Here is an 18,554-nt window from a genome sequence, read left to right as displayed (position 1 = left end):
CTTTCCTCTCTGATTCTCCCATCAGTCCTATGACAGTGGGTACTGTTGTCATCCCCAGTTGACAGGAGGGAGCTGAGGCCCAGGGTCCTAGGCTGTGGTGATAGGGCTGGGATTCAAGCACAGTCCACCTACTGTGGTAGGCTAGCTCTTAATCTCTACCCACCTGCCTCTCCACAAACACGTGTTACTTGTATAATCAGAAACTACCACAAAAATCAAACCAAACCAACCCCCAAACCCCAAACCAACAAACATTGCAGTTGGAAGCCTGGGCCACCTTAGCCTGGTCTTGAAAGGTCTCTTACACTTGTCCTGTGTGCCCTAGTGGGGAGTGGTGTTCTTGGTTAGTTTAAGAATTTAGGGGCCAGGAGCCGTGTTTTTCCGCTTGCCCCCTCCCAAGCGGGCACATGCCTCCTCTTAGTACTGAGGGTACACTCAAGGTCCAGTCTGGCCCTCACTCCCCAGCACATCAGCTTAGTGTCCTTTCTCCTGTCCTTGATTACCTCCAGTGACAGGGGGCTCACCAATCATTATTTAGTTTATTCTAAAGAATGTTTGGGTTCCCAGAAAGTTCTTTGTTTAAAAGTAAAAAAAAATGTATGTTTAAAAAATACATTTTTATGATGTTTACTTCCTCTTAGAGTCTCACAAATAAGGCCCTTGCTGGAGCATGCACCCTCTGAGTCAGGATCTGGCCAGTTCATCTCTGTGTCTCCCTGTAGCATCTTTGCACAATTGGTGTCACAAATGCTGTACCAGGGAGCAAGTGGGAGGGGATTCAGTGGTTGGGGCTCAGCCTCCATCAGGCCTGGGGCTGTGGGTATCTGGGTCAGTAGGTCTGTATGAATGCTGATGGGCACTGTGACCTCAGTGGTTTGTTGCCATAGGAATTGGCCTTCCTTGTCACCAGGCCTTTTGGCCTGTCCCTCAGGAGGCCCCAGTGATCCCTCAGGCTATTAAGCAGGTCTCCCCAGGGCCTTCCCAGCCCCACATTCTCTGAGCTGGATGGTCCCCAGGGAGCATGCAGGCCACACCTGCATTGTGCACTGGGTAGCCTGAGGCCCAGAGGGGGCAGGGACTGGCTGAGGTTCCCATAGGGAGGGGAGGCACAGCTGGGCTTGGCGCTCAGGGACAGATACTCTTGCCTGAGACATCAACCCGTCAAGGGGACTTTTCCCTAGCCACGGGTTCCCAGAGGAAATTCTGGACTGAGTCCAGGGCCTTCAGCATCCCTTAGGGAATAATCAAGCCCATCTCGTGGGTGTGTCCGAAATCACACACTATCCAGAGTAGCTGACGTGGCGTGGTGACCTGCTGTAAGCCTGGCACTCTACCTTGCCTCATTCTGTCACCACAATGCTGCCATCATTTCCAGGGGAAGAAATGGGGCACCGAGAGAAGTGAAGTAGCTTGTTGGAGGTCACATAGCTCATTCAGGGCAGAGCCGGGATCTGCGTTCGGGGTGTCTGGCTCCAGAGCCCACCCTAACCACTGTGCCAACCTCTGCATCGCTAGTGCTCATAAAACACTCCGGGAGGGCTGAAGGCTATCTCAGGCCTGGGAAGCTCTTACCTTTGGGCCTGCCCGATTCAGAGCCTGAGAAATCATGACCCAAGAGTCAGAGCCACAGCCATAATCATATTCTCACAACAGCCCTGAGAAATTTGCTCTATCTCTCCTTTGCAGATGAGGACACTGAGGCCCAAAGAGGGGAAGTGACTTGCCTAGGGTCACACAGTGGGGAGAGGAGGAACAGGGCTTCCAGTCCAAGGCCCCAAACTCCACACCTGGTGTTTGTGCTGAGACGCCAGGCTGCTTCCCAGGGCTTCTGGGACAGCCCCTGCCTTCCAGGTGAGGTCCTTGATGGCCCATCAGGCCTCCAAGATGATGGAGCTGGGAGGGGTGGCCGTGGTGGGTGGGGAGACACTAGCCTGGCTCGAGGAGCTGGGGCTTGGGACCTGTGGATGGGGAGGTGGGGACAGAAGTGGGTGGCAGGACAATGGACCTCACTGGGGAGGTGTCAGCTTCATTTTGTGTTCCTGATTTCTAGACCTCCCAGATTGCTGGCTCAGAAATCCCTTAACTCTTGAATAGTCACACAGTCTCTCATTTACTTAGTTTATTGAGCCCCTACTGTGTGCCATGCTCTGTGCTAGGTACTGGCAACACAACAGTGAACTAGACAGACAAAAGCCCTTGATAGTAATCATATAGTCACACATGCATGTACTCACAAACTGGGAGAGGCACAAATGTCAGGGGGACTCAAACCAGTGAAAGGATTTGTGAAACTCTTCCCAAGGAGGTGACTTTTGAGCTAAGAACTGAAGGAAACATGAATTACCCTGGTGAAATGGGCAGGGAAGATCATGTAGGCTGAGTGAGCAGCAATGTGCAAAGGCCCTGTGGCTGGGTGAACTCAGTCATTTCTTCTGCTATATCTGCCTTGGTTACAACTTATCCCTCCTTTCCCTGTGTTAGACAATTTCAGTCAGTCAGGTATTCACTCAGCAAACCCTGAGTGAGCCCTCTCCTATGTGCTGCGTGTCTGGGAGAGAGACATGACTCAGATACTGTCCCTGCCCACAGGGGGCAGAAACAATGACTCAGGAAGGTGGAGGAGGTTAGGGCTTCTGATTACGAGGTGTTTATTCTGTGTTTGGCCATGTACCAAGAAAGCCCTTGGTGGGTTTCATCATTATTCCCATTTTGCAGTGAGGAAATGGAGGCTCTGAGAAGCTAACTTACCCAAAGAGGCTAATACCCTTCTTTGGGCCTCAGTTTCCCCATCTGTAGAATGGGCGGGGGCGGAAGCTGTCTAGGCCAAGGCAGCCCTGCCTGCTCCTAGAGTCCTTCACACCAGGGTCCTCTCTTGTCTCCAGCCAGGACTATGGGCAGCAATAAGAGCAAGCCCAAAGATGCCAGCCAGCGGCGCCGCAGCCTGGAGCCCGCCGAGAACGCCCATGGTGGTGGTGGTGGGGCCTTCCCCACCTCACAGACCCCCAACAAGCCGGCCTCTGCTGATGGCCACCGCGGCCCCAACACAGCCTTTGCCCCCACTGCTGCCGAGCCCAAGCTGTTTGGAGGCTTCAACTCCTCGGACACAGTCACCTCCCCGCAGAGAGCGGGGCCCCTGGCTGGTCAGTGGCCTGGGCGCGTGGGTCCCGGCTCACCCTGGCCCCTCCTGGAGGGGCCTAGGCTGCTTGCCAGGAGGGCTGTGTCCCCCAGGGCAGCAACACCCCCTCTCTGGGCTGCTGCCTCTTCCTCTCCCTGAAGGGAAGAGTCTGTGGGTTCCTTGGTTTGGGGGACTGTTGGGAATTTCCTGGAGGCTCTGGGTGGGGAAGGGCTTTATAAACGGGAAAGGGTAGTGCACATTCCATTGCCTTTGGAGGTGAATCCGATGCAGAGTATAAAGGGGCCCAGAGATACGGGATTGTAGGGAGGAATCGAGGCCCAGGGAGCCAGGGGGCTCTCTGCTCAGGGCAGCACAGGGACCAGGTCTGAGGCTTTGCTTTTTGCTTTGTTCAGCCCAGATTGGTCAAGACTCAAGGCCAAGTGTGGCAGGGGGCAGGGCGGGTTAAGAGGAAGAAAGGGAGCTTCTGGCCCAATGCATAGATGCGCCCCTGCGCCCTCTTCTGGTGCTTAATGGGTATGGCAGCCCCAGGCAAGGAATGCTTAGAGGCACAGATGCGGACACCGACGTACGATGCTCAAACTCATGCACTCAGACAGAGCCACGTACAGTCAGCAACTCATTCGAAGACACCCACACAGGGCATGTACACGTGGTGAGTTGGAGACACCATCACAGACACTAGTAGACATGCCACGTGCATAGAGGCACATGGATGTGCACCCCCTAGGCACAGTCATACACCCAGTGCAGATATAACAAAGTCAAACACACATACACCAATAACCTCCACTCCCAGGTTAAGGCACAAACATATAGTCAGAAGCCCTTCAAAGACACACACAGGACACGGACACATGCTCAGCTAGAAATACCATCCCGATCCCCACAGACTCACAGATGCGTGCAATGAGAATACACTGACACATGGACACTCACTGACCCTCAGACACAGACACACCCCCAAGTAAGAAACAGAACCACAAATACACCATTCATTTGTTCAAGAAGTGTTTGTGGTGCCCCCGCTGTGTGCCAGACTCTTCTGGCGCTAGGACACAGCAGGGTGTGAAACAGACACGACTCCCAGCAGGAAAAACAGCAAGGCATGTAGAGCATTAGAAGGTGACAGCTGCCCAGAAGGGACATAAGGGGCAGGGAAGGGTCTTGGGGATGCATGGGGTGAAGGTTGTAATTAGAATGAGGGGCAGGGAGGGCGTCTTTGAGGGGAGAGTTGCCGGGAGCCAAGATCTGCACAGATGCATAGAAGCACCCAGAGTCACACACAGAGAGAGGCAGAGTGACCTACACAGGCACACTTGCCTGCATTCAATGGTTCACACATTCCATGGTTGCTTCTTGAGCACCTACTGTGTGCCAGGCTCTGGGAACAAAACCACGATGCCTGTTAATCAGAATCTTCTGGGTCTATGGGGAAGACAGGCACCAAATGCAGAAGCCACACTAGCATCACCCAGAGACCATTGGGCACACTCAGGATATGGAGAGACACATGTGTCTCCTACACACCCTCACATGGGTGCCTAGACACATGGCCTCATGTGGACATGCATGTAGCCATACCCCCTCTGTATGTGACCATGCCTCTGGGCTGGGTTCTGATGTTTTGTGGGACACCAGCTCCCTACTTCTCCCAGGGTGCAGGGTCTTCCTGTCCACTCCTCTCTGGGGCCATGGCCCCGGCTGTTCTGACACCTTTCATCCCCTGTGCAGGTGGAGTGACCACCTTTGTGGCCCTCTATGACTATGAGTCACGGACAGAGACTGACCTGTCCTTCAAGAAAGGGGAGCGGCTCCAGATCGTCAACAACACGTGAGTGACCCTTGTCCCCACTGCCCTCGGCGCCCCGTCCCCTGGACATGGTCTTGGGCTAGAGCCACTCTGAGCATCCCAGAGCCAGGACAGCATGACGGGCAGCAGGCCGAGCTGAGCGCCAAGGCCGGCCGAGGTCCAGGGAGCTGCCCTGAGGCCTGTGGGAGTGGTGAGGCGGGTAGTGCTGGTTGGGGCTCTGGGTTCACTAACGGTCAACAGCACACAGCATCCAGATCTCAGACTCCACGGAGGGGCATGTGGTCAGGGCAGGCCCAGGCCCAGGCCCAGGCCCCAGGCCACAGGCCCCAGGATTATATAAAGCAGGGCCTGAAGCTGGAGGCTCTGCTCACAGAGGTGCCCTTGTTAGTGACCTGGGGCTGGAGGGTCTGGGGCAGCAAGTTAAGCCAGAGAGTGGAAGGGCCCACACTGGGAGGGTTTAGGGGACCCATGTTGGGCTCCCAGTTTGAGAGGGGTCAGGACTGGGCATGGGCATGTGATGGTGGGATAGGGTGGGGGGCATGTAGGCCAGCCTTGGGGTGGGGTGTCCAAGAGCCAAGCTGGCCTGTGGGGTGGGGGGTCCCTTGCCAGGCTCTGGGACCCTTGTGGGCAGGAAAGCAAGGGGGAAATGTCCCCTTGTCACCCCTGCTCTCCTTTCCCTGCCCAGGGTACAGTGGGGGTGGGGCGCAGTGCCCATCACTGGGGGCCGGGCAGGCTTTGGGCCATATGCCTAGGGGTGGTGGGGGACCTCACAGGGAGCCAGGGTGGGGTTCGCTCCTGCAGGAGCCGCCGGCAGAGGGCAGAGCAGAGCTGGCACCTGCTGCAGTCCTGCCCGTGGCACCATGCTTGCTCCCTCCCGTCCTCTCTCAGCTCCTCCCTCTTTCTGCTTCTCTCTTGCTGGCCCTTAGGAGGAAGGTGGATGTCAGGTGTGTACGCACTTGGTGGGCGGCGCGCTGGGTGGGGGCACTTTACTGGTGGGGGCGGGGCTGCTGTCCCATGGGCTCCCAGGCTGTGTCCTTGCCTGTGGCCTCTGGCTCCCCTGGCTGCCCCCCGCCCCAGCTTCCCCAGCTTCTGCCCCGCCCCAAACCAGTTTGCCTGGGTCCCAACTTGAACCTGAAGCTGAGCTTGGGAGGGTCCTGCCACCACCCCTTTCACTCGCCATCACACCGCCTCCCCATCCACCTTCCTGCTAACACCCCCTCTCCGTTCTGACTGGTCAGCCCACCCGGAGTGCCAGCTGCATGCAGCGCTGGGCCTGGTCCGGCGAGGCCTGGTGGGGGAGAAGGCCATGTCCATGCCCTCCTGTAGCCAGCCCCAGGCCAGGCAGAGGGTGGGGCCGGGATCAGTGCAGGCGTTTGGGCCCTTGCTGTGTGCCCCCTATGGGATGAACACAGGGACCGAAGTGTTCAAGCAAGTCCCTGAAGGAAGAACAGTGAGGTTGCTTGGCAGGTGGAGGCAGTGGAAGGCACTCTCTCACACTGGGGCAGCTTGAGGGAGGGTACAGGGCTGTGGAAGGGCAAGAAGGTTCTAGAGGGCAGAGGAGATTTGACCCCTGAGAGTCCTCAAAGGCCTGGCTAAGGAGGTTGGACATCTCCACCATCTCCAAGCATGTTATGCTTGTTCATGCCTCCCTGCCCTGGCGCATGCTGTTCCCTCTGCCTGAAGGGCCTCTTATCCAGCCTCTGCCTGGCAAACTCCTATTCATCCCTCAAGATCAAGCTCAGGAGTGCCTTCCCTGTGAGGCAGAAGGGAGGAGAGGTGCCAGGTGCTGTGCCAGGTGTTTCTCCCCATGTCCTTTACTTACCCCTTCCTGCAATCCTGCCAGGTTGTAGTGACTGAGAAGAGTTGTCTCCATTTTGCAAATGAGGAAAATGAGACTCAGAGACGTGAAGGCCCTTGCCCAAGGTCACACAGCTAACAAGTAGCAAAGCCACTTAGGAACTTGGGCAGTGGCTCTCTCCCCAACTTCCCACCCCTGTGTATCATAGTCTTAGTGCCACTCCAGGGTCTTACGGCTCCAGTTATTTGCATCTGCCCCCGCCTCCGTCCCCACTGCTGGGAGTCCTTGAGGGCTGCTGTTGGGTCTCTGGGTCCCCATATCACCTGTTCCTCAGTACACCACGGGGTGCCCAGCTGGTGTTGGTGAACAAAATGAATGAGCGGTAATAAAATAGCCAATACTGATTGTACTGTGTGTGAGCCTGGTCTTGTGCTGAGTGCTTTAAGTTGCATTGTTTCATTTATGCTACCCCACAGCCCTGAGAAGTGGAAACTCTTACTTGCTCCATTTTGTAAATGAGGAAACTGAGGCCCAGAGAGGTGAAGTGATTTGCTTGAGGTCACACAGCTAGGTGGCAGAGCTGGGAGGGGTAGACAGGCCCTCCAGCCCATGATCTTTGTAGGAAGGGCTCAGTGGGGTACAGGGGAGCCAAGAGGAGGGGAGGGAGCGAGGGAGGATGCGTCAGGTCGGTGGCTGTGAAGTACGGGCCGGGGGGGCTCCCCCAGCAGCTATGGAAGAGCCTCTCAGGCTGGGGTCCCAGCCTGAGCAAAGGCGTGGCCGGAGGAAGGGCTCTGGGAACTCCAGTTCTGCCTCTTTCACCCAGAGGAAGACTGAGGGAGTTTGGCCAGGCCGGGGGCTGCCGGGGGGGCTGGAGGTGTTGGAGGCTCTTCATGGGAAGCCCCGGATAGCAGTGAGGTGACCTGATTGGAGGGGTTGGGGTGGCCGGGGGTCCCTGCCTCATGTCACAACGCTCCGCTGCTCCTTTGCCTGAGAAGTTGGTGGCAGTAGAGTTGGGGGTGGCATTAGAGGAGGAGGGGGGATAGAGGGATCTGAGGGGGCTTTATGGAAGGCGAGCCACCTCAGTGTGGAGGGCTCAGGTCTCATACCTCAGTTGGGGACATCCTGCATGTCCTTTGACCATTATTGCTGAGGGTCTATCATTGATTCGTGCCCTCATCCCCCGGCCACAATGCCCGGGCCCTGTGTATGAGGGCCTTCCTGCACTTGGCCTGTGGCTGGGCCGGGTGTCAGGGAGGTGGAGAGCTGAAGGCCAAGCCCGTGGCCGACGGGGTCAGGGTCCTTGCAGTAGTAGGCTGCAGAACCCACTCCCTGGACCTTCATGCTGGGTGATCCTAGATCCTAGAATACTGGGCGCTATGTGGCCCTGGGTCTGAGGAAGCCCCGTGGGGCCTGCCTGAGGCGTGACTGCCCCGAGCCTCTGGCCTGGTGTCTGAGTCTCCAAGAGCTGGGGGTCCTCTGGGTCTGAGTCCGGGTAATCCCCGAACTGCCCCTTTCCAGTGGCTTCTTCTGGGGAGCTCTCTAGCTGGCACCGACCTCTGCCCCTTGCTCTGAGCACTCCAGTTGCACTCCCCACCCTGGGACAAGGGGTACCTTTCCACTCACCTCACAGAAAGTGTTCTGACTCACCGGCCTTCTCTTCACGGCCATGTACCCAGGCCTGAAGGCTCAGAAACTTGACTGCCTGGGACCTGCCCAGCTGCCCTGGCTTTCCTGCAACCCCCAAAGTACTTCTCTGACCAGTCCCAGCAGCCCACGTGAGTTCAATATGAACACCCAATGGGCATAACTTCTTGGGTTCCTCAGTGGCCATACCCCTGATCCACACGTCAGCACAAGGATCCAGGAAGAGGAACCTGAGGCTCAGAGAGGTAAGGTCAGTTGCCTGAGGTCATACAGCTAGCGGATAGCAGTTAGGATGTGAAATTGTAGCTCAGGGACTCCTGGTCCAGTGCTTTCTCCTTTGGCCACGTACAGGAAGGTGAGGGGTCAGGCAGGGAATGTGTGTGATTCCCTTCCTTCCTTCCCTCCTTCCTGCTCATGTGATAAGGACAAGGACCCAGGAAGGTGCTGGATGCAATAAATCTGCTCAACCTGGTAGATTAACGCTGTTACTTTGGAGACTAGGCGTGGGTTGGTGTCTCTCCAGGACTGGAACAATCTGGGAAGCAAAGGGGCCTCTCATGTGCGAGCAACCGTAGGCCCTTGGCAGCCACCCGAGGCAGGTTTGAGCCTCCCAGAGCGCTGACGTGGGAAGATGGAGCTTGACGTCTCCATTTCACAGGTGGGCAAACTGAGGCTCAGATGATAGTCTTAGCAATTATTTTAGCTTACCCTCAGCCCGGCTTGCTGCTGACTGATCTGCACACTTTACCTGCCAGGGAGATTCTCCTTTTTAAAGATGAGGACCCAGAGAAGGTAGGGTACTTGCTCAAGGTCACACAGCAAACCTTATTCGAGGCTGGGACTGAGCTGCTTTGGTTTTTAAAAATATTTTAGAGGGTGGGAAAGGGACCCAGAGAGATACAGATTTTATTCTTTTTCCTTTTTTAGTCAAATCAAGAAACTAACAGCTCATACCCATTGATCACCTATCATGTGCCAGGCCCCGTGCTGGTATTTTACATCCTTGGAGGGAGGCATGGGTATCCCCACACCATAGATAAGGAGACTGAGGCAGGGTCAAGGTCACACAGCCTGCAAATGGTCAGCTGGGGTGGCGACCAGGCGGTCTGACTCTGGAGCTCAGGCTCTGCAGTGCACCTCCATCCCTGCCCTTGCGAACCGAAACCCCAGAACCGGACTGGGAAATGCCAAAGTCACATATAGGCTGATGTTGGGGAGCTGGAGGCTCTCCTGGCTGAAATGTGGGTAATGTCAGCAGGGCTGAACCCCTCTTGCCTCTGGGTCCCTGCTTGACTGGCTCTGGGAACATGCTCCCTGCTGATCTTCTACTCTGAGCGGGTGGCTGCCACCTCCCCAGAGGGCAGCAGCCTGCAGACTCTAGCTTTGTCAATCTGCCTCATTTCACAGCTTCTGACCTAGGCCTTGGCCTAGTCCCCTGTCCCCAGCCCTGCTGCCTCTTCCTGTATCTTCCCCTGGCTTCCCCAAGGGTCTCTGAGCCTCTGAGTGGCCTGGGGAGGCTGCAGGCACTCAAGGGCCCTGGTTCTCACCCTTGCTCTGCCATTGATTTGCTGTGTGGCTTTGGGCAAATCACTGCCCCTCTCTGTGCCTCAGTTTTTCCTACAAAGAGAGTGTTGCATTACTCCAGCCTGCATGCTTTGTGTTCTCGGGCTGGTCACTTGACATCTCTGAGCCATAGTTTCCTCATCTAGGGTCTGAGGCCTGCTTTCCTTACTTGCAGGGTGGCCTTGAGGGTCAAACGGGACAGACAAATGTGGATACTCCTGGGTGGGTGCACAACAGGGAGGTGGATAGAGGTCCTGGGCATCCCAGGGCTTCTTTCCTTGAGGTGGGCCTGCCCCCTTACTCCAGAGCTCCCCCTTTCCTACAGAGGCCCTCAGGTGGGCTTGTGCCCGTTCCTGAGGGTGTGTGCCACACTCGTCGGCCTAGCCAGCCTGCACAGCATCCAGCTGGGACTCACACCCTCTGGTTCAGCCTCGGCCCCTGGCTGAGCCCCTTGGTATGGGTGCTCATCTGTATCCTGACAGGTCCTTGGAGAGCTCCCCCAGCCCTCTTTTTCCTGGCCTCAACTTCTCCATCTTCAATATGGGCTGAAGAATATGGGTCAGGAGCAACTCAGAAGAACCAGTGGCTGGGAAGCCAGGTTCCAGTCTGTGTACCTGTGGGCAGGGACCTTTTTCTCGGAGGGTCTGGATGGCGGGAAAGGGGAGCACGTCCTGCCTGCTGCCTGTCTCCTCAGGGTCATATGAGGTCCAAACGCAGCCTTGGCCTGAGAAGCTCTGCAGCCTCTCAAGCCCCAGTAGGGCAGAAGCCTTCTGATCTGGGAGTCAGGACGCTGGGCCCGGCCGTGTGACCTTGAGCAGAGGCCTTTGCTGCTTTGGCCTCAGTTCTCACATCTGCACAATGGGAATAGGAGGGAGCTGGAGCCCCTTTTCCAGGCAGCCCTTCCCATTGGCATCCCCTCATTCCCCACGGAGCTTCTCCCTGTCCCCTTCGGTTGCTTTGGCTGTGAGGCCTCTGTGGCTGCCCTGCCTTGCTTGTCCCCTGTCCCCGCACCGCCTGGCTCTCCTGCCCTCTCCCTCTCTTTCTGCCTCTCTCTCTCACCACCCCCATCTCTGCCTCTTCTTTCCTGTTGGGCTCTCGCTTTCTCCTCTCTCCTCTGTGTCTCTGGACCCCCGCTCCAGCCAGACCTGGTTCACATTCAGATGGCTGCAAAGGTACTTTGCCCCTTCCCTGCTCCCCCCCAGGCCCAGGGGACCCGACTGTGTGGGGAACTGCTCCTGCCCCTGGCCCATCTCCCTCCTCTTTCTCCTCCTCCTCGTGGGGCAGTTAGTGTAGCAGTGTCGTGGGCACTGGGGCTCTGCCACCTCAGTCCCCCTGACATGATGCTCTGTGTGACTCTGGGCAAGTCCCAGCCCCCTCTGGCCTCAGTTTCCCCTGTAGGTGGGTAGGCTGCAAGAGGAGGCCTGTAGTGGGCAGCCAAGGAGCCCTTTAGGTGTGACCTACGATTTGTGACGAAGGCAGGTATGTGTGGGGTTGGCACCTGGATTGTCACCAACCCCCAAGGGGCCACGCCCTGCTGCCACCAGGGCTCATTCTCACTGGCTCCCAGAATTCCAAATCTCAGGGCTTTGGGAGGCTTTGATGGTCTGATTTGACATCCATTTAGGTAGGAATCTTCTCTCCTGTTACAACTTGCTTGCTTCCCAGATACAGGGAGCTCCTTCCCTCCCTCCCAAGGGGGCTTTTGGCATCTTGAGACAGCTTGGTCTGTCTAGAGGGATGCAGATCACTTCCTATCCCAGGACTCTGCCCCTGTGAATTTGGATCTCAGCCTGGCCAGGGTCAGTCCTGCCGCAGTCCCGTATAAAGCCCATCTGAGTCAGCTTTGGCCAAAAGGGGTTGGGGACAGGAGAGGAAGAATTTCAGGCCAGCCTGGCTGGGCAGGCTAGAGAACTCAAACTGGCCCCCTGCTCCCTATGCCTCGCCTGGCCTCGAGGGCCCCCAGCACAGCACCTGTGAAGATTGTAGGCACCGGGGCCCGCTGCTGACAGCCCCCTTCTCCTTTGTTCCCTTCCTCTACCCCTGCTCAGAGAGGGAGACTGGTGGCTGGCCCACTCGCTCAGCACCGGACAGACAGGCTACATCCCCAGCAACTATGTGGCACCCTCCGACTCCATCCAGGCTGAGGAGTGAGTACTGACTTTGGCTCCGCCCTTGCTCACCGTCCCTGCTGCTCTCACCGGGGCTGGAGTGGGTGGTCCGGTTGTCGAGGGCCCCAGCCACATCCCAGGGAGAGGCGCAGGCCGAAGCTTGGACCACCAACACCATCCTCCTACCTCCTACCCAAGGTGGTACTTTGGCAAGATCACCAGACGGGAGTCAGAGCGGTTACTGCTCAATGCGGAGAACCCAAGAGGGACTTTCCTAGTGCGAGAAAGCGAGACCACGAAAGGTACGAGCACTCCTGCTGACCAGTGGGAACTGAGTCTTTGTGGGTTGTTTGAGCTGGGTGTTGTAGAATGAATAGGAGTTTGGTATATGGAGTGAATTGGGAAGAGCCCTCCCTGTGGAGAAAATGGTGGGATCAAAGGCAGGGAGGAACATGTGAGGAACACTGAATTACCTGGGGTGGCCAGAGGTGCAGCAACAGATACTTAGCTTCTGTTTCCTCCAATGAGAAATGGTCACAGGTTGTCAGGAGGACTGAGAGGTCATACGGCAAGAGGCTTCTTCCTAGGGTGGGTGCTGATACATGGGCCCCTCTTCATCCCCATCGCCAGGGGCTTCTGGGGCTGGACTGGGTTCTGGGGCCTGGTTTTCCCTTTCTCCCAACAGTCCTGGCCCCTGTTCCTTCTCCTAGCCAGACCAGCCAGAGAACACAGATCACTTCATTTCTTTCCAGCTCCTCTGCAAGTGGGTTTCAAGTGCCCCGTCACCATGGCAATGAAGCTGGGCGCTTCCTGTGGGCCTGGGGCTCAGTGGGAGATGGGAAGGCAGAGCATTCCTGTCATGTGTGTGCATTAATGATCAGTCATTGTGGCCATACATGCTGCGGGGGTCCATGTGGGGGTGGAATTGTCTGTGTTGCTGCGTGGGAGTGAATTATGGGCCTGTCTTTGTGCCTGGGGGCCTGGGGAGTGTGTACCTGTGTAAGCCACTGGGTACTGCCTGTGTGTGCACATGTGGCCAGGGGTTGGCTTTAGGCTCAGGCCTGTGGCTTCTACATGCACATAGCCTGGGCTGCCTGCAGCAAGTCTTAGTTTCCCAGTTCAGGCTTTAGAGACCTGGGTGTGGGATCAAGTCCAGCTCTGTGCCTGCCTGATGTGCTGGGTGGCCGTAGGCTGGCTGCTTTCCCTCTCTGGGTTTCATTTTCCCCTGCTTTACAGTGGAGATTATAACCCCAATCTGAAGACTGTCCAGAGGGTCTGTGGGCCCTGGGGGCTGGGTTTCTGGCACAGTCCCATGTACTGTCTCCCGAGAAGGGCTTTCTCTGGCTGCCAGACCTCTGTCCCTGTATCTGGGGCTTAGCCTTTTCCTTGGTGCTACCCCAGTGGTCTCTTGGGCACAGGTTACAGAGGCTCCTAGCCCGGCCCTCTGGGCAGGAGGAAACTCTTGCAGCCAAAAGCTTTTCTAGGCTCAGGTGCAACAGGGAGGGGGCCACCAGGGTTCAGCCTTCAGGCCATACCTGGCACAGGGTCCCCTACCCATAACTCCCACAGCCTCAGCCACCCACCTGCTGCTGCCTGAGTCCGGAGGCTTCAAAAAAGGGTGGGACACAGGTAGTGCTCCTGTGGCCAGATCTGGAAAGGGGAACCAGGGACACACAGGCACTTGGGGCCATTCCCAGGCTCCTAGCAAACATTTATTGAGCATCTACTACGTGCTAGGTACTCTTAAATGTGGTCTCATTGACTGTTTCCAGCATCCCTGGGTGTAGCCTCATTGTGCAGAGGAGGAAACTGAGGCCCAGAGAGGACAAGTGACTTGTCCAGGTTACAGAGTTCGGATACACTCAGGCTTCAGGGGCCATGCCAGGGTCAAGGTGCATGGCCAGGCTTTCTGGTCAGGTGCCCCTTCGCTCACTCAGCCCTGCCTTGATGGCCGCCCCAAAGCCAGGTGCTTAGAGACCAGGTGGGCAGACCTGGCTGTGCCCCGGGCCAGGGGCTGCCTGCTCTGCTCCCTTTCCTCCTGTGTCAGGCAGGCCCCAGGCCTAGGACTGCCTTTAGCGCGGTGGCCTGTGGAGGTGCGGGGCATGGCAGTCCCAGCTCCTCTCTGGCCCTGCCCTACAGGTGCCTACTGCCTCTCGGTGTCTGATTTCGACAACGCCAAGGGCCTCAATGTGAAGCACTACAAGATCCGAAAGCTGGACAGTGGTGGCTTCTACATCACCTCTCGCACGCAGTTCAACAGTCTGCAGCAGCTAGTGGCCTACTACTCCAGTGAGTGCCCTGGGGCCGGGCGGGGGCCAGCCGGCTGCTGGGGCCTGGGGCTGCAGCCGGAGGGGTTGGGGGGTCTCAGCCTCAGCTGCAGACCCTGAGGAGGTCGCTTTGGGGCCAGCCTCGCCTGGCCCTGAGGATGGGGGGCTCCCTATTCTTTCCCCCAGCCCCTTCCCCCACCCTCCCCTCCTTTTGCTCTCCTTTTCTCCCATTCCCCCCCTTCCTTTCTCCTTTGCAGCTGGCTGGTAAGGGGGGGGGGTACCTGGAGTGAGCAGGGGAGGGGGCCATAGGCTGGTGTCATTTGTCTCTGCAGCCCTTGGACCGGTCTGAACCGGTTCCTGGGAGAGGAGGAGAGGGCTGCTAGATTGATGTGCAGCAAAGCTGGAGAGTGGGCAGAGGGAGGGAGGGTCTGTGCTGCTCACATGCGCAGGTTGTGGGCAGTGGGCACGTGTGTGATACTGTGGCCAATCCATGTGGATGTCCAGTGCTGCCTGGGTGGACTAAAGCGTCACAGGCCTGTGTGTCCTCGTGTGGGTAGTCTCTGTGGGTGCCCGTGTGTCTGGTGTGTGGCCGTGGGCGCTGTGCATGTGTGGCTTCTCCTGGGACCACCAGCTACCCTGTTCCTCCTCCTCCTCCTGTGTTAGCAGGGTCTCCTGGCTCCCTCTAGGATCTGCCACCCCTACTCTCCCCTTGGGCACCACTGTAAGGTGCACTCTAAAACCCCGTTCCCCTAGGTCAAAACCCTCCTGGGATTAGTTCAGCATCTCAGGATAAAGACTGAGACATGGCCTACCTACCTTACCTGGGCCCCATTCCCCCATGCACTCCCCTGCACCCCTTCTGGCCTCCTTTCAGTTCCTCCAACCCAGCTCATTCCTCTCTCAAGGCCTTTACGAATGCTTGAGGCAGTATGCCCTCTGCCTGGAGTGCTGTTTCCTAGGCAACCACTCACCCTCCTGCGGGCCCACGCCCAGGTACCACTTCCTCTGGGGAGTCTTCTGGGACTCCATCCAGACCCCCTGCTATGGCATGCACAGCTCTCCTGTTGTCCCATTCACGGTCCTGGGAGGGGGAATTGGGTTCCCCCTTGGACTGTGAGCTTCCTGAGGATGGGGTTCCACTGGGCTTGTCCTCTGCTGGGTCCCTGGCACTCATCTAGTGGCCAACTCTTAACAACCCTTAAAATCTGATGACTGAATGAATGAATGAATGATTCAGTGAGCAGATGCATGAGTCATTGTGGACCTATGTAGGGCAAGGGTGTGTACACACAGGTGTGGATGCCCTCGAGGGCATCTTGTATGTCCCCAGCACCTGTGTGTATGTAATACGTAGGTCTGAATATACATCATGGGACAGGGAGGCCCCGGGGCACACACCCGGCCTGAACCACCCCTTACCCTGCCTCTTTTCAGAACACGCAGATGGCCTGTGCCACCGCCTCACCACCGTGTGCCCCACCTCCAAGCCACAGACTCAGGGCCTGGCCAAGGACGCCTGGGAGATCCCCCGGGAGTCCCTGCGGTTGGAGGTCAAGCTGGGCCAGGGCTGTTTTGGAGAAGTCTGGATGGGTAAGGCATTGTCCCAGACCTCTGAGAGGAGACTGTGGTTCACTTGGGGGGACTTTAGTGTCCCCACCTGAGGACCATGCAGGTGTCCCTCCTCAAAGCCCCTTTGGTCCCCCTGCCCTTCACCTCCATGATCTGAGTCACCTGCTGAACAGTGGGCCCTGTTGTAAGCCTTGGACTTGCCCATGGTGCTGGCCCCGTGCCTCTGCAGACCATGGCACCTGTTCACCCAGCATTGCTCCGCTGGGCATCATGACTCCCCGGTGACTTGCTGTGTGGTCTGGGCCAGGTGGCTTCCCTCTGACCCTCCATCTGTAAACTGGGCTGGAATAATGGGACCCACCCGTGGGGCTGTGAGAGAACTGGCTCAGCACATCCATGCGTTAGCTCTTAGCCATGGAAGAGAAGCCCCAGCTCACAGAGGGAGTGCTGGGAAGCCCAGGGTCTGGTGTGTTCAGGGCCTGTGAACAATCTCCTGTCTAGCCCTGGAGAAATGGCAGAACTGTCCTTGGAACAAACCCCGCGCAGCCCTGACAAAGCCCAGGCAGCTTCTGCTGGCCGGTTCCTGCTGACTCAGAGGAATCTCAGAGGTTGGGTGGGTGGAAGGCTCTGTGGGACCAATGGCTTGGAGGCTGGAAGGCAGGCCACCAGGAGTGGGGGCTGTTGCCTTGAGCTGGTGAGAGGGAAGAGGAGCCAGCTCCTAGCATGGATGCAAAATGAGGATGTGAGCGAAACCTGGAGAAACCCATGGTGTTAGCTGTTCTGGCTGCAAAACTCATTCATGGCCTGGGTGTTTGGTAATGTCCACGGGGGAAGTTCTTGCTTTCTCCCTGGATGCTCCAGGTATAGATTGTGAAGTGTCAGGTCCCCAGATGGTGCAACCCTCAGATAGAAGCCCAAGGCCACTTCATAGTAGCCTCAGGCCAGCTACGACAAGAACTCAGATTAAACACGCTAATCTAGAATACAGCTTCCCCAAACCTCACAATTTAAAGACCAGATAATAACAAAATGACAGCTATAGCTATTGTATACTGAGCCCTCATAGCAGACTTGGCCTGCTGGCTAAAATCTCATTTAATCCTCAAACAGCCCATGGATAGACACCATATCATCCCTTTTCCAGACAAGGAAACTGAAGCCCCGAGAGAGCCGACCTGCCCCAGTCTCACTGCTCTTAAGAGGCAGAGGTGGGAGTCAAACTCCAGGCACTCTGACCTCTGAGCCTTCGGATTTAGTGCCATGCCTTACTTTTTGGGGAGCGTGGCTTGAGACAGCCTCTCATTCTGAGGCCAGTTCTGCCTCAACCCCAGCCCCATTCATTTGCTAATGCCTGGGATACCCTCAATGCTCTTCCCAGAAGGGATCTCCTTCCTAGAAGGATGTAATCATCAGGGCAGAGCAGTTGAGCTGAAACCCTGGTCTCCCATCTCTCAGGTAAATGTACTACTTTTTGGGACATTTCTAATAATCATAGTTGTAACAACAGTTACTGAACCTATACGAAAGATTCATTTAATCCTTGTAACAGCCCTGTGAGGAGTGTCCTGTCGTTGTACCCATTTTACAGATGGGGGCCCTGAGGCCAGAAAGGAGCTAGGCTTTGGCTGGCCTGTCCTGTGGCTAGGGAGGCCCCAGCTGAAATCAGCACCCAGGCAGGCAGACCCTGGCACCCTGTCAGAGGATGGGAATGGGGGCCCCCCTTTGAGGAAGCCTGTGTTCTTGCCCATACAGGCACCTGGAATGGCACCACCAGGGTGGCCATCAAAACCCTGAAGCCAGGCACGATGTCTCCAGAGGCCTTCCTGCAGGAGGCCCAGGTCATGAAGAAGCTGAGGCATGAGAAGCTGGTGCAGCTGTACGCGGTGGTGTCGGAGGAGCCCATCTACATTGTCACAGAGTACATGAGCAAGGGTGAGGCTTGAGCGATGGGGCGGCCGCCTCCAGAGGACGGCACCCGCAACGGGGCGGGTGGGGACTTGCTTCCCTTCGCCCCAGGTCCAGAATGTACATCTTTGAAGGTGGAATGGACCCGAACCAACTTCTTATGTTGGTGGGAAGTTAGATGAAAGGTTGCCTTTCTAGTTTCATTTTGTTTTCGACAGTTTCCCGCCATACATCTTGTCTCCCCATTTGGCTGGTTTTCTAAAGCCATTTGTCATTCTTGAGCTCAAAGAGAACTCCCTATCCTTCCAAGAGGAGCCACTTCCATTGAGTTGCTGGCTTGACCTTTACTTAAAATTTGAATGAATTAATTATTTTTCAAAGTTCCACTTTTTGGAGGTATAATTTACATACAATAAAATACACACATTTAAAGTGTCCAGCTCCATGAGTTTTAGCAAATGGATATTCTGTGCATCCCTTACCACAACCAAGGTCTCTGCCACTCCAGAAAGCTCCCTTGTCCCTCTTTGCAGACCTCTAGGGCAGAAACTGGGCAACCCCTGATGTGCTGTCTGTCATCACAGATTTGCTTATTTGGGAACTTCATCTGTGTTATTTTTGCCATCCGAGGTTCATCCTTGCTGTTGTGTGTGTCAGCAGTGTGCTCCTCTGTATTGCTGAGTGGCCGCCCCTCCTGTGGATGGACCATGGTCTCTGTTCACCTGGAGGCAGACCTTTAGTTCTTCTCCATCCT

General features: G+C 56.6%; 1 protein-coding gene across 4 annotated transcripts in view; it reads left to right on the top strand.

Annotated features, from left to right (window-relative positions):
• Positions 1–18,554, top strand: part of SRC (SRC proto-oncogene, non-receptor tyrosine kinase) — a 52,211-nt gene that overhangs the window by 29,775 nt on the left and 3,882 nt on the right. Inside the window, exons 3-12 of one of the 4 annotated variants that reach the window (XM_017667620.3) lie at positions 1,687–1,851; positions 2,883–3,140; positions 4,868–4,967; positions 5,873–5,890; positions 11,091–11,123; positions 12,000–12,098; positions 12,258–12,361; positions 14,199–14,348; positions 15,761–15,916; positions 17,648–17,827. In XM_017667620.3, coding sequence (XP_017523109.1) covers positions 2,891–3,140; positions 4,868–4,967; positions 5,873–5,890; positions 11,091–11,123; positions 12,000–12,098; positions 12,258–12,361; positions 14,199–14,348; positions 15,761–15,916; positions 17,648–17,827 — 1,090 coding nt within the window. In that variant the 5' untranslated portion in view covers positions 1,687–1,851; positions 2,883–2,890. The remainder of the gene's footprint in view (positions 1–1,686; positions 1,852–2,882; positions 3,141–4,867; positions 4,968–5,872; positions 5,891–11,090; positions 11,124–11,999; positions 12,099–12,257; positions 12,362–14,198; positions 14,349–15,760; positions 15,917–17,647; positions 17,828–18,554) is intronic. The other 3 variants (XM_037012797.2, XM_017667623.3, XM_017667624.3) reach the window with 3 other exon arrangements.

The sequence above is a fragment of the Manis javanica genome, chromosome 5 (genome assembly GCF_040802235.1).
Source record: "Manis javanica isolate MJ-LG chromosome 5, MJ_LKY, whole genome shotgun sequence".
In the NCBI taxonomy this organism is placed as follows: domain Eukaryota; kingdom Metazoa; phylum Chordata; class Mammalia; order Pholidota; family Manidae; genus Manis; species Manis javanica.
The sequence above is the reverse complement of the archived record's forward strand: the minus strand, read 5'-3'. Positions and strand labels throughout refer to the sequence as shown.